We start from the raw sequence: 15619 nt of genomic DNA, 5'->3' as shown, positions 1-15619 counted from the left end.
CTATATATTTTGAAGCTCAATACAACGGTAGTCCGCTCTTGAGAAAATCGATAAATGACCATTTCAGTTCAATGTGGCTTACATTTAACAGTTGTTAGAGATTACATTGATTCAATTACATTTACAAGGTTACATGATGATGTGTTTTACAGTGGTTGGCAAGGTGGTTGGCAAGATAACTATTAGTGTGCATGGAATAGTCATTGGGTTTCTTGAGAAGATATGTCTTAGTTCATTTTTTAAATGAAAAGATGTGTTACAGTTAGAGGTTGTGTTGTGTATTGTTGTTCCAGAATGATCAGTGGATATTTTACTCATAGAATTTCCTGAAGAGGTAGTTGTTTAGGTCTTTTCTGAACTGGAGGTAATTCGTGATGCTTCTTATGACTATGGGAATTGAGTTTCAACATTTTGAGCCCAGATAGATAAATCCTGCCATGTAGGTGGACTTGTATAGTACGTTTTTGTAGTTGGGCAGGTGAAGTAGTAGGTAACCTTTGGTTCCTTGGTTTGCATTTCTTGGTGATAGTTTGATCATGTCTAGCATGTAGTCTGGTGACATGCCAAACAGTATTTTGAAGATGATTGTGCTGGTTTTGAAAAATAGTCTGGCCTTGATCGGAACCAATATAGCATTATGAGTAGTGGACTTTTCGAACATCAATCTCGCTGCTGTGTTTTGGACAGTTTGCAATGATTGTAGTGGGTTTTCTTTGCAGCCTATATATGCTGCATTACAGTATCTTGATCAGGAGAGCATTTGTCAGCAAGATGCATGTGGCTTAATGTTAAGGGGTATATCCTTGATTCAGCAAGTGTCGAAACATGACTCATGTTGAATAATTTACCCCTGAGCTGATATAAGATATGTCCATTTATGTGATATAAAGTTTTTATAAAGCAAAAAGTATATCTGAAAAAATATATTTGGATAAATGTCTGAAAAGACCAATGACGACGATGGTGCCTAAATCTCAATGAGATGAATTATGCTCATTGAGTAGCAGTGCTGAGGTCTTTTGATAAGGTATAATACTTCCTTTGTCAACTCCAGTATTTTGATTGACGTAAATATCACATTTAAGAATAAAAATGTACACCAGTCATAGACCTGGAGTAACTATTAGCGCCTAAATGTTGGTGCTCAATGTACACTAGTATTCCATAATGGCAATTTCACGTGTAAGTGCCATTACAGAACAGGCTCACAGCCTGCATAAAGTGAGCACCTAAATTGATGTGCCAAGTTATAGAATTGCCTCCTATAGATATAGCGCCACTTAATATGCATATTCATTTACATGCGAGCGCTAGCATTTAAACTGATACACTTGCTACTATCACGGAATATTGACCCCAGTGTTTTTGGGTAGGTCTTATGTTGATCTAATAAAAAATATCCCAACCTGCAAAGAATTTATTTAGAGAGAGTGCCACATCAATCAACTAATATATAACATCGTTTTAAAATCAGTACAAGTTACCATTCTTTCTCAGTTGGTACTATAGCACAGTCTTTGGAACAATGCAGATACAGACCTGGAGACCCCTGCTTTGACTCCTCTACTCTCTGCTAGGTTTCTGAGCTTAAATAAGTCATGTAGAAAAAGACAAAAAAGGCAAATTCCCTATGAATGCAAATACCAAAGAAAAAGAGTAGGGAAGGACCAATAGCCATCAACTAAAGGAGCCAAACTCAGACAGCAAGGTAAATAAAATCCAAACTGATTGTCCCAAAATAAAAATCAGATATAGTCAAACTTAATCAGACTCCCCCGTCCCCCAACATCTGGAGGCTCCATTTTACTTGGGTGTATTGTTAGTATTATACCTTGGGTGAAGTGGCAGTATTACACGTTAAGGGGAAAGGATGGTAAACAAAACAGAATGAAAACACACTCTATTCTCCCACTAGATGAAGAACCTCTGTGAGGGTACAACTCAGATATACCGACTCCCGAAGCAGATACTGGATTGCCAATACACGGTTCCATGTTGAGTCTGATTAAGTTTGAGTATATCTGATTTATTTTTTACAATGAATTTGGATTTTATTTACCTTGATGTCTGGGTTTGGCTCCTTTAGTGGATGACCATTGGTCCTTCCCTAATCTTAAATAAGTCATGCAACTTATCTATGTTCTGATGTTAAATGTTTCTCTACATTGGCAATGATAGAATATCTTCTATACCACATGATGGCATTATAAATAGAAATGAAAATGGTGGAGGGATGCACAGCTGAAGGTTCACCTGAAGGGTCAGGTAGCCTTGGCTGGTCTCCCACACTTCCATTTATACTGCTCTAGGCTAAATATATCCAAGTTTTTCAACTTTTCACCACAAATCATGCTATCTGAATTTCTTGTTTCTCTTCTCTGGATTTTCTATTTTCTCAAAATTCTTCTGAAAGTGAAGTATACTGATAAACCAAAAAGTGGACACAGTATACCTACCAAGGATTACCCAGTGCTGGACTAAGCATGAGAATAACTTCACTTCATTTATCAGTGGTAATTCTGTTAATACACCCCAGCACATACCTGTGTAGAAAGCTGCAATATTCCTGATGTTGTGCTTGTCCCGAACTCATCATGATGAACTGAAAGACTTGCCGGTCTAGAACCCAGATCTTAGAATGGATGACGGCTGCAATGGAAGCAGGGTTATCTTTGTTTACCTTAATCACAATGCTGATTTAATGCATTTTGTCAAAGGAAGTGGAAATAGCCAGCCACAATGTCCAGGGAGACCAAAGTTTGTTCTTCAAACAAAAATTATTGACACTCCAACCCAACATGGGCTGCGTTTCAACAGGCTCTGTGCTGCTGCGAGCATTTAAAGCAATCTGTTAACATATTTTGAGTGTGGTCATTTTTATTTTGCTGGCTTGAAAGAACCCCTGATGAAGACTGTGTTTGTCGAAATGTGGCCCACTGTCCTAAATTCATCTAGTTAGCTGTGCAGGCCCTGGCTGAATATCAACCAGGACCTGTATAACTCTTTGAAGAAATCAGACTTTCTAATCCCCCCTGGAACATCCCCCCACCCCTTCCCTCTCCCATCCACCCTCCTTCCAATCCCCTCTCCCATCCCCAGTCCTGATAGGCCCCCCAAGCCTACCTGGGATTCCTAGTGGAAAATATAAAGGATTGCAATGAAAGACATGGGGAAGGGGGTGGAAGGAGTGACACAGAGTAACAGGGAGAGGTAGATGGGTAATCAGAAGATGACAAAGTAGTTATTGCTATGGTAGCTGGCATCCTAGTCACAAGGGGGTACGTAAGGAGCTCATTTTCAAAAAAGAAGAATGTCCAAAAAGTGGCATAAAAATCTGCATTTGGGCCCACCCACTGTAGGCGCAGGCCCCCTAAAAATTGCGCACAATCTTTTGTTGTGGCTAGTGGGGATCCTCAACCCCACCAGGAGAGATGATCCTCCTGTGGCAGTCAGAAACTCTCTGTTGCAGTTGGTGGCACTTTCCATGAGTCACCACCACCCCCTCCCCCACCCATATTCGATTTTCACACATGTGCAAAAATGAAGCATACATGGGGGAAGGGCAGCAAGCCTTGGGAGTTTCTGCCCACCAGAGGAGAACATCTTCTGCTGGCAGGGCTTGGGAATCCTCACCAATAGGTGTTTTACATTTGAATTGGGGGTGTCAGGGGCAAGGGGCATGGAGTGCAGGGTGGAGTCAGGGCAGGGCAAAATTTTGTGCCCCCCCCCCAATTCAACCTCTGGCTGCACCACTGCTAACAATGCGACTTTATACAGTTTCCACAAAAGAAGCAAATCTTCACCTATATGCACAGATATAATGTAGACTAATGGTTATTGCAGTGGTCTGAAAACCCAGAAAACTGGGTTTAATTCCCACTGCAGCTCCTTGTGACTCTCAGCAAGTTACTTAACATGCCACTGCCGCAGGTAAGAACCTTAGGGGTCCTTTTATGAAGATGCAGTAGGGCTACTGTGTGGCTAGCATGCAGCAAAGCAGCGCTACTGCGGGGTGCACCCAGGCACCCTGAAGTAGTTCTGATTTTGTTGCGCGCTGTTTCCTGCGTTAGAAAATAATTTTTATTTTCCTAGTGTGGGGAGATGGGGTGTAGGCGTTCCCCAGCAGTAATCGAGCAGAACGGGCACATTGCCAAGTGCTGCTTGATTCCTGCATGAGTAGCACATGAGCCCTTACTGCCTGCTAAATAGGTAAGTGTTCAAGTGGTAATGGCTGCACGCTTATTTAGAAATTAGCTCATGGCCATTATTGACCAAAATATAAATTCAGCCATTTCAGAGCTACACTAAAAAGTGGCCAGAGCATGCAGGAAACCCACGCGATAAAACTACTACTGGCCACTTTTTAGCATGAATTAGTAAAAGGACCCCTTAGATTGTGAGCCCACTATGGACAAAAGAAGTGCCTGAATGCAATATGTAGACCACTTTGGCTGTAGCATAGAAAGGCAGTATATAAATAATCTAATATGAAAATAAAAAATTGTGATCTTCTTGTACAATATGTCCTGTGTTCATGGGCCCAAGTCGTTATTGGTCAGCAGGCTGCAGCAGTAACCTGACTATACAGAAAAATAATCAACGGATTGCTCGAGTTCAGTAGTGAAAACCTTTTTAAAATGTAGGTTTCTGTAGCATCTCCTGTATGTTATAGTGCAATTGAAGGAGTGGCCTAGTGGTTAGAGCACTGGTCTTGCAATCCTGCAATCCAGAGGTGGCTGGTTCAAATCCCATTGCTGCTCCTTGTGATCTTGGGCAAGTCACTTAACTTCCATTGCCTTAGGTACAAACTTAGATTGTGAGCCCTCCTTGGACAGAGAAATAGCCAGAGTACCTGAATGCAACTCACCTTGAGCTACTACTGAAAAAGGTGTGAGCAAAATCTAAACAAATAAATAAACTCTTTATATGAGACTGGTCATCAGGTATTAGAGGGATATAAGCCCTAAATGTAATGTAACATTTAATGTGAGCAAGTGCAAAGTGATGCATCTGGGAAAGAGGAACCCAAACTATAGCTACACGATGCATTGTTCCACTTTAGGAGACACCGACCAGGAAATGGAGCTAGTTGTCCTTAATGATGATACTTTGAAACTCTCTGCTCAGTGTGTAGCAAGCAGCAACTAAGAAAGCAAATAGAATGTTAGGAATTATTAGGAAAGGAATGGAAAACAAAAATGAGAATATTGTAATGCCTTTGTATCGCTCCATGGTGCTACTGCACTCAAATACTGTGTGCAATTCCGATCACCACATCTCAAAATAGATACAGCAGAATTAGAAAAGGTAAAGAGAAGGGTGATGAAAATGATAAAGGGGATGGAACGACTTCCCTATGAGGAAAGGCTAAAAAGGCTGGGGCTCTTCAGCTTTGCAAAGAGACGTAGAGAGGAGATATGATAGAGGTCTATAAAATAATGAGTGGAGTGGAATGGGTACAGACTAGGGGGCATGTAATGAAGCTGTTAAGTAGTAAATTTAAAACACACCAGAGAAAATATTTCTTCACTCAATGTATAATTAAACTCTGGAATTCAATGCCAGAGAATGTGGTAAAAGCAGTTAGTTTAACAGGGTTTAAAAAAAGGATGGAATAATTTCCTAAAGGAAAATTCCATAAGCCATTATTTAGATGGACTTGGGACAATCCACTGTTTATTTCTAGGATAAGGAGCATAAAATCTGTTTTACTGCTCCAGGATCTTGCCAGGTACTTTTGACCTGGATTGGACACTGTTGGAAACAAGATACTGGGCTAGATGAACTTTCGGTCTGTCCCAGTGTGGCAATGCTTATGTTCTTATGTGTCACCTTTTTTTAAAGATTTTTTTTTAACTTATGATTTTATTTTATAATGCTTAATTGGTAAATTGAAGAGGCAATCTTTTTCTCTGCATGCATACTTCAAAACAATATTCATTTCATAGCAAAAGTGAAGTAAACCTGATTACAACAGAGGTGTTCCCACCTCATTCTGCAAACTTAAGTCAGCTCCAGACTTTAAAACATATTGCTTTATTGCTATATTATTCATTTGAGATTACTTTTACACCTGCTTGTCAAAAGTGCTAAAAAATTGATGAGTTGTACTGCTCTGCGGTCACACTATTTCTACATTTCGGCATGAGAACATTGCCTAAGACAAGCAACACTCACCACTTTTTCCTTTATACAAGAATACATGAAATGTGAGAAAACCTTTAAGTACAGATGTACAGGCAATAACATTTTAGTGGCAGTGTAATTATATGATCCAGAGTGACTGGGAACCACTTACAAATCATAGTGATACATTATTTGCAATAACCATGCCATACACTGCAAGTTATTGGGAGTTGTGAATGTTGTATAAAGTGGGCCCAATGGCCTTATTCTGTAAAGACCTTTTCTTATGCTGTGCTTATGGAAAAAAAAATCTTTATTGAATGATGCTCACAGCAGTGGCATAGCCAGACCTCGATTTCAGAGGGGGCATGAGCCCAAAGTGGGGGGAGGGCACATTTTGCCCCAACTCCTTGCAGCACTCGACCCCCACCGTAACCCCACATACCTGGGCTGGCAGGGGTCCCCATGCCCGCCAGCATAGGTTTTCCTGCTGCGATATTCACCGCCGCGCTGGCTGCCCTGCTTTCCCCTCTTCCATGTGCATGTTCAGTTTTAGTGAAATTGAGCATGCATGAGCTTCTGAGCATGCGCACGGGGGGAGGAGGAAAGCAAGGCAGGCAGTGCAGTGGCAAATATCACCGTAGGAAAGCTTCTGCTGACAGGGCTTGGGGACCCCTGACAGCCAAACCAGCAGACCTTGTGGGGAGGGCCCCTGAACACAAATTGGGGGGGGGGTCCAGGCTTCCAAGGCCCCCCGTGCTATGCCAATGGCTCACAGTGGAGCAGAATCAACAAGTTACTTTGGTTTGAAGTCTTATTTAATATTGCTTGAATACATGCTATATACAGTATAAAATCAGCTTATTGTATACCTGATGTGCATTTATTCATTTTGATTTACTGCAGATATTACTAATATCCTATCTGTTTGATTTGATGCACACTGTATGAGTACTGAATGTATAGCGCATGAGCCCTTATCACTAGGTCAATGGGTAGTAGTAAGGGTTCAGGCTGTAAAGAGTCGCACGCTGCCTTTAATTCTCGCACACAGCCATTTACTGCCCCCATTAAAAAAAGTCTTTTTTTTCCAAGCCAAGTTAAAAAATGGCCCAGTGGATGCCAAAACACACGCCCACACCACTGCAGGCCACTTTTTACCGCAGCTTAGTAAAAGGACCCCTATATGCGTACAGTTGCAGAATTGCCCTTATAGCTGTTTTCATACCTGTCACAGTGGCAGTCCTCTTACAGTTGTACAGAATCGCTAGTTCTCCAAACGCTGTCCCAGGATGCATCTGTCCCAGCCGTCTACCATTCTGAACCACATCTAGCAAGCCATCTGTAGGAAAGAGGACATCATTACCCACCTTTTCACTGCTGCTTTTTAGCTCCCATTACTTCCCTCACCCGTAACTGTCTTGTCTGTCTGTATTATTTAGATTGTAAGCTCTTTTGAGCAGGGACTGTCTCTTTGTATCAGGTGTTCTGCGCTGCGTGCATCTGGTAGCTCTATACAAATGCTAATAATAATAATTACATACTCATGGACCAGTGTTTTCCTCTAAACCTTATTGCTTCAATCTCAGACCTCCAGCAGTTGATTAGCTGCTACCGTTTTGAATCTCCAGTTGGCAAACAGTGGTAGCATCCGTAGGTTCTGCTGAACTGTTGCAGAAGGGTTTATTTGGGTAAATATTTGGGTCAGATAAATATCTATTTGGTATGGTCTGAAAGAAAGAAATTTGGAACATACAGAAGGTGAAGCTATCTTAGATGATTTGTGAAAACCCTGTGTTCCATTCCTCTAAAAAGCTCCCCTACCATCTCCATTTCTGCAGGTTTTATTTGGATCCCAGAACCCTCCATCTTTAATTACATTTACTTTAGTTAAGAGCAGGAACAGCTTTTTGGGTTTCTCTTTTTCCAGTGGAGCTACCATCATCTTCTGTAGGCCAATGTGGTCCAGTTATCTAGCATAGTTAGATTTAAAGGGGTTTGAAGGAAATGTTCATAAACATTTATCAGTGAGAGAAACTTGGTGAAAGCCACCGCTTATCCCTGGGAGTGAGCAATGAACGAATCTACTCTTTGTAATCTGCTAGGTACTTCCTAGGTACCTGAATTGGCCTCTGTCAGAGACAGGATGCTGGTTTGATAGACCATTGGTCTGACCCCTTTTAGCATATCTTCCCCCAGATTCTATATAGGTTGCCCAAATTTGCCCTGATGTGCTAGCGATGGGGGCCGTTATTCCCCGTGCACCAGGGCCCTTTTTACCACAGCAGTTAAAAAGCCCCCAGACTAATATGGCCACGTGGTAAGAGAACTCTTACCACGTGGCCATGTGGCGGGGAGCCCTTACTGCCACCCATTGAGGTGGCAACAAGGGCTTCCACGGTAATCCGGAGGTAACCAGGCATTGCACAGCAATGCCCGATTACCGCCAGGTTACCACTGTGCAAGCAATTTCTGGGGGTTTTCTTCCCCCCCCCCCCCCTCGGAAATGGCACACACTCGGAGGGGGGGAGAAGGGAAACTACCACCGACAGCTGCATTGGGCCTGCAGTAGTCCCAATTTAGCATTCGGTAAGCCCACGTTGGGCTTACCGATGTTTTGTAAAAGACCCCCCTCAATCAGGAGCTAACGATCAATTACTAAAGTAGCACTTAATTGGCAGTTATGTGCAGATCTGCCTTATGCCCTATTCTATAACAGCTGCACCTAAATTTCATGGTGCACAATTTCAAAGGGGGCGTGAACAAGGGCAGGTTAGGGGCATTCTCAGAATTTAGGTGTGACATTATAGGATGCCTGGATTTACACAACTAACTGCCAGCAGTTGGGCACCAGCATTTATATCAGCCTTACTACTACTACTACTACTTATCATTTCTATAGCGCTACTAGACGTATGCAGCACTGTACACTTGAACATGAAGAGACAGTCCCTGCTCGACAGAGCTTACAATCTAATTGGGACAGACAAACAGCCTTTGGCAGTTATAAGTGCTTGCACCTGAAGGTAAAAGCTGCTGGTAAAAGAGGCCCTGTAATAGTGGCAGCGGCCATTTTTGCCATGTGCTAGGGCCCCTTGTACCACAGGGGATGAAAAGGCCAATAAAAGAAATGACCGTGTGGTTGGTTTGAACTTGCCAAGCAGCCATTTTAGGGGGGGAGCACTTACCGCCACCCATTGAGGTGGTGGTAAGGGCTCCCACGCTAACCCGGTGCTAACCCCTGTACTAGAAAATCAGACCTGATTTTCTGTAGCACCGAAATGATGTGCGCCAGGGGTGGAACTCCTGCCAGCACCCGCGTTGGGACGGTGATAGTTCCGGGTTGCAGAGCAGCAACCCTTTAGTTAAAGGAAATGTGCACTGATTGGGCCTTTTACTAAGCCACAATAGCATTTTTGGCGATTGCGAAAAATAAGCATGCACTAAACACTAGAGATGCCCATTTATTCCTAAGGGCGTTTCTAGCATTTAGCACGCAGTAATTAAGCATTTAGCACATACTAAAATATCTACCACGGTTTAGTGAAAGACCCCCTAAGCTAATATTCTATAAAGGACATTCTGCATAGAGCTCCATTTATAGAATACAAGCTTAGCACGGATCATCCAAGCACATACCTTTGGCAATCATTTATTGACTCTAGATTCTTGTGTTCCTAAATATATGAAAATTGTTTTCCTTTTCTCCTATAGAATTTGATGCAAGCCAGACTATGCTGTCATCTTTTCTTTTTCTCACTCTGTTCATATGGTAATGAAAAAAATGTCCGAACACAGATTACTAAGGGTTGGGAGCTATTCTTGTTTTTACAAAGGCAGTGCTTTGTTGTTGTTGTTGTTGTTGTTATATAAGTACACAAGTATTGCCATACTGGGACAGACCGAAGGTCCATCAAGCCCAGCATCCTGTTTCCAACAGTGACCAATCCAGGTCACAAGTACCTGGCAAGATCCCAAAACAGTACAATACATTTTATGCTGCTTATTCTAGAAATAAGCAGTAGACTTTTCCCAAGTCCATTTTTCCTTTAGGAAGCCATCCAAACCTTTTTTTAAACCCTGCTAAGCTAACCACTTTCACTACATTCTCTGGCAACAAATTCCAGAGTTTAATTACACATTGAGCGAAGAAATATTTTCTCAGATTCATTTTAAATTTACTGCTTTCTAGCTTCATTGTATGCCCCTTAGTTCTAGTATTTTTGGAAAGAGTACAGTTGTAACATTTATTATTTGTCATTGTAGTAGATGCTTTTTGAAGAAAAGGAATCAAAACTGAAAGCTCAAATTCTATTTTCATAGGCCCAAATTCTATATATTACGCTGAAAAACCACATGCTTAGGGCTATTCTATGAACTATGCTTAAAGTTAGACGCACTTTATAGAATTATGCACATGTGCCATTCTTGGACCTGAAATTTAGGTGCACCTAAAACCAGGCCTAAATACCTGCTTCTAACTTAGGCGCAGATTGGGTGCATTCTACAACAGTGCACATAGTTTTTAAGAATGCCCACAACCTGCCTATTCCACGCCTATGGCCACACCCCCTTTTCAGCTGTGCACATTAGAATTTACATGCACAGCATTATAGAATACGTGAATAAGGTTGTGCACATAAATTCTAATTAAAGACAATTAGTGCCACTCATTGGTTGTTAAGTACCAATTATCTGCACTAATTGGCTTGTTAATCAATTAAATTGTGCATGCAATTTGGACACATGGCCAAACTTAAGGTGCCATATATAGAATTGGGGAATAATACATCCACAGGGAAGACTCACTTTCTTAATTTTCAACTGCTTATTACAAATAAGTAAACAGGTGAGTTACTGTAGATAGTTGAAACAAGAGTGCTGCACTGATTCTGCTTCAGTACAGTCACACAGAGTCCTGATTGCTATTCAATTAATTGACTATGGCTGGATGCTGAATTACTGAAGAAGTGGATGTTGAATAACTGAAGAGATGGATGTTGAATTAATTGTACAAGAATGTGTATTTCAGGGGGAGAGAGAGAGAGAAAGGCAGGAGTACTTGCTTTCTAAACTCAAGACGCACTAAAGGGAAGGGAGCAAAGGAATACCCATAAGGACTAAGGTCTCTGGAAATGGCCACCAGGGTCAAGGATTATATTTCGAGCTGAGGCATGAAGCCAGGTAGGAGACTGGAAGTAATGGGTCACATGCAACATTTAACCTACAAGAACAGCTTAGAGGCTGTCAGTATAATACAAAACAATATGTAAACACACACACACACACACACACACACACACACACACACACACACACACAACTATGGTGTGGAAGATCTCTCAGTACTGGATATGCAGATATCCTGAAGGAACAGTGACAAGGAACACAATTGGCATCACTCAAACCTTTGTCCCCATTTACATCTTTTCTTTTCTGGAGGCTACTTGCTTATATGACTAATTGCATCTAGTATGACACAGTGAGCAGGAGATGAGAAGGTGCAGGTGAGTTACTATAAGAAATTTAATTTCCTCACCATTAAAGGAATGGTCAATTTGTACTGATAGTGGTGTGGTTCATAGTCATGAATCCATATGCTGGAATTGTAAGCACTATCTCAGTCCAAACATCCAGTTTAATCATTGCTCACTAATTACCGATGCAGGGGCAAAGATTCTTCCAACATGAGCAGCGGGAGGAAGTATATAGTAAGTCCACGGCATCAAAGTGAATCATATGTGATTTAGTAAGACAGCACCAGTTTATCCCCTGAAGAAGTCTTTGGTGAAACAGAGATCCCTGTTGGGATGGTGTCACAAGGTAAGTGCTATCATTTTGCCTCTTTGCTGCATTTTTAAAGATCCCATTAGACACAATTCATATAATTCTTACAATTTATAACGGGACTGAATGAGCATTACAGTGCATTTTATTCGGAAAAAGATTATGGAAGGTTTTCACCGGTGACTGTAATGGGGTCATTACTGACAGCATAAACGTTATCACAACAGGGTGTTTGACTCTTCCAGATTTCTATTTTATTTCCTCTACAGGTTCCTCTAGTCAAGTCTATTCTCAAGGTGAGGGAGATAAGCATCTTTCTCTTTTCCACCCACCCACCCACCCTATATCAGGAGCCTTCAGATGTTTGCGCACATGGTACTATCTTACCTGCCAGCACATAGAGGTGGTTTCCTGCTTCCCCTTCTCGAATAACAAGTTGTGACTGTCCATACTGCCTCTCGTACATGCAGTCTACCATGCGCCGGACATGTGAGGCCTCCAGCTGCCTCAGGAAATCATTACTCATGATGGCACCAATAAGCAGCTTCTTGACACTACGATCAGAATAACAACGTTAACGTGTACTGTGCAAGCCCCAGCAAAGTCTCAACTATTGCCTTGCAAATTCAAACAAGTCAGATAGAAAGGCAATATATCAAATCCCACCCCATTCCATCCCCGTTATTAACTGTTACCATCTGTGTATATATATATATATAAAGTTTGTTTATTCCTTATTCATTCGGACACCATTGAAGAAAATGCAACCAAGGAATATCACAGCCAACCAGCCTGAAATGGCTGCCAACTGGTTAAGTAGCTTGTTTGTGGCTAGACAGTCATTTTCAGTGGCACTTAACCAGTTATCTTTGCTGAAAATGACCGGTTAGTACCGAACTCAAAAGTGGCTAACTTGTGGGTGTTCCAGGGGCGGAGTTGGGTTAAGTGCCGATATTCAGCCTCTCACCGCATAAGTAAACTGCTTAAATTTGGCTGCATACATAGCAGTTCTATCTTTAAGCAGTTTGGCTTATGTGGGCAAGGACTAACCTCTCCTTTTAATACCATTCATCTCCCTTGACGATGCTCAACTGAAAGACGTTATAACACAAGAATGTGAGAAGTGGTTAAAATCATTGACTTAGCCGGCTATGTGGTAGCCAGCTAAAAAGAACCCTGGATATTCAATGCTGAAGCCTGAACAGTGCCAGGCATTGACTATATGGAAATAACTCTGGCTGTGGGCAGCAAAACATTCACCTCTGCCAGCTGAATATCAGGGGGATCAGGTCTAGTATTTTTCAAGCTAGAGGCTTCAAACTAAGAATCTCTCTGAGAAATGTGCACTCTCTATTTCTCTCACTCTCCAAGCAACATATACACCTGTACACACTCTCTCTGACTCTCTCTGTATCTCTAAGAAACACACATACTCAGGAACAGCAAAACATCCTGATCCCAAACTCTCTATTTCCTGATGCTGTATAGGCCAAAATATTGGTGGGGTCATGGCCCTTATGGCCCACCCAATTCTATTCAATACACACTCTCTCTGACTCTCTCTTTGAGAAACACACGGGGACCAATATTCAGACCACCGTGGTCATTTCCGGTGACTAACATTGAATATTCGGTTTATTTTTAGCCAGTTTCAAGTTAACCATTCAAGCCGATATTTGGCACTGGCTGGTTAGCTTCAAACCGGTCAAAGATATTCTAGGTATATACGCAGCCAAAAGTGGCCACCAAACCCAAGCTACAAATCAGTGGATAGCCAGTTATATTACATGATAAAACTGGCTAGCCACTAGCTGCTAATCGGCAATATTCAGCGGGAAACAGCTGGCTATCTCCAGCCGAATATCACTGGATAGAAGGCTAAGTACCATTTAACCGGCCAGGTGCCATTCCTGTCTGGTTAATGATTTTGAATATTGGGGGGGGGGGGGGGGAGGGGGACACCTCACACACACTCTCTTTATTTTTATTTATTTATTTTATTGCATATTCCCCCACCTATTTGCAGGCTCAATGTGGCTTACATAGATTTGATAACATTTTCATTCCAGGATATCAGATACAATTAGTAATGTGTGGCTATTATGGAAGGGAAGAAAGAAAGAAGAGGAAGAGAGTGATTAGGGTAGATATATAAGGTGGGCGTTCTTAATTGAGTGAGTTGGTGAGTTGCCTTAGTGAGGCTATAGGTTCTCATTGTAGGCCTTGCCTTAGTGAGGCTATAGGTTCTCATTGTAGGCCTTGTTGAAGAAGAATGTCTTCAGAGATCTTCGAAAGATAGTTGTTTCCTTGATTGCTTTCAAGTCTGTAGGTAACGTATTCCATAACTGTGTGCTCATGTATGAGAAGGCAGTGGCATGCATTAGTTTATATTTGAGTCCTTTGCAGCTGGGATAGTGCAGGTTGAGGAATTTGTGAGATGATCTTGTGGCGTTTCTGGGAGGGAGGTCCACAAGGTTTAGAATGTAGATTGGGGCGTCTGCGTGGATGATTTTGTGTACAATCGTGCAGATCTTGAATGCAATGCGTTCCTTAATTGGGAACCAGTGAAGTTTCTTTTTTAGGGATTTTGCACTTTCGTATTTAGTTTTTCCAAATATGAGTCTGGCGACCGTATTCTGGGCAGTTTGGAGTTTTTTGATTGTCTGTTCTTTGCACTTGGCGTACAGTGCATTGCAGTAATCCAGGTGACTTATTACCATTGACTGTACCAGGATACGGAAGATGTGTCTCGGGAAGAAAGGTTTTACTCTTTTGAGTTTCCACATGGTGTAGAACATCTTTTTCGTCGTGTTTTTCACGTGGGTGTCAAGAGTGAGGTTTTGGTCAATGGTGACTCCAAGATTTTTCAGGTTTTGTGAGACAGAAAGAGAGCAGTATGGTATGCTTATGGTGGAGAAGTTTTTTGTGTTATGTTGTGAGGTGAGTACAAGACATTGTGTTTTTTCTGCATTAAGTTTTAATTGAAATGCAGCTGCCCAAGTGTGCATTATTTGGAGGCTTTGGTTGATCTCGTTGGTGATTTCAGTTATATCATGTTTGAATGGGATGTAAATTGTGACGTCATCTGCATAAATGTAGAGGTTGAGGTTTTGATTGGCTAGTAGCTTGGCTAGAGGTATCATCATTAGGTTGAATAATGCTGGTGATAGAGGGGATCCCTGGGGGACTCCACACTCAGGTATCCATGGGGGTGATCTGTCAACGTTCGTTGTTACTTGGTATGATCTTGTGGTCAGGAACCATTTGAACCACTTGAGAACTGTGCCTCCTACTCTGAAGTATTCTAGTATATGTATTAGTATATCATGATTAACCATGTCAAAGGCGCTAGACATGTTGAATTGTAGGAGGAGGATGTTGTTGCCGGCCGCAATTGCTTGTTTGAATGAGTTCATTGCAGACACTAGTACAGTCTTGCTGCTGTGATTCAACTGAAATCCTGATTGAGACTCGTGTATAATTGAATGTTTATTTAGGTATTCAGTAAGTTGTTTTGTCACTATGCCTTCCATGAGTTTAGTCATGAGTGGAATAGATGCTACTGGTTGATAGTTGGTTAGGTCCATTGTGCTTTATTTAGCATCTTTCGGTAGTGGAGTGAGTAGGATGTTTCCTTTATTCGTGGGAAAGAGTCCATTTTGAAGCCTGTAATTTATGTGGTTCGTGAGGTCTGCTTTGAATTGTT

The 15619-nt window shown here is 41.7% G+C and overlaps 1 protein-coding gene across 1 annotated transcript in view; it reads right to left on the bottom strand.

Moving 5' to 3' along the window:
* Window positions 1-15619, bottom strand: part of PRKG2 (protein kinase cGMP-dependent 2) — a 123632-nt gene that overhangs the window by 87421 nt on the left and 20592 nt on the right. Inside the window, exons 2-4 of the mRNA XM_030204906.1 lie at window positions 12301-12467; window positions 7355-7468; window positions 2544-2649 (exon numbers count right to left, since the gene is read on the bottom strand). Coding sequence (XP_030060766.1) covers window positions 2544-2649; window positions 7355-7468; window positions 12301-12467 — 387 coding nt within the window. The remainder of the gene's footprint in view (window positions 1-2543; window positions 2650-7354; window positions 7469-12300; window positions 12468-15619) is intronic.

This window comes from Microcaecilia unicolor, chromosome 5, assembly GCF_901765095.1.
Source record: "Microcaecilia unicolor chromosome 5, aMicUni1.1, whole genome shotgun sequence".
Classification (NCBI taxonomy): domain Eukaryota; kingdom Metazoa; phylum Chordata; class Amphibia; order Gymnophiona; family Siphonopidae; genus Microcaecilia; species Microcaecilia unicolor.
The sequence above is the reverse complement of the archived record's forward strand: the minus strand, read 5'-3'. Positions and strand labels throughout refer to the sequence as shown.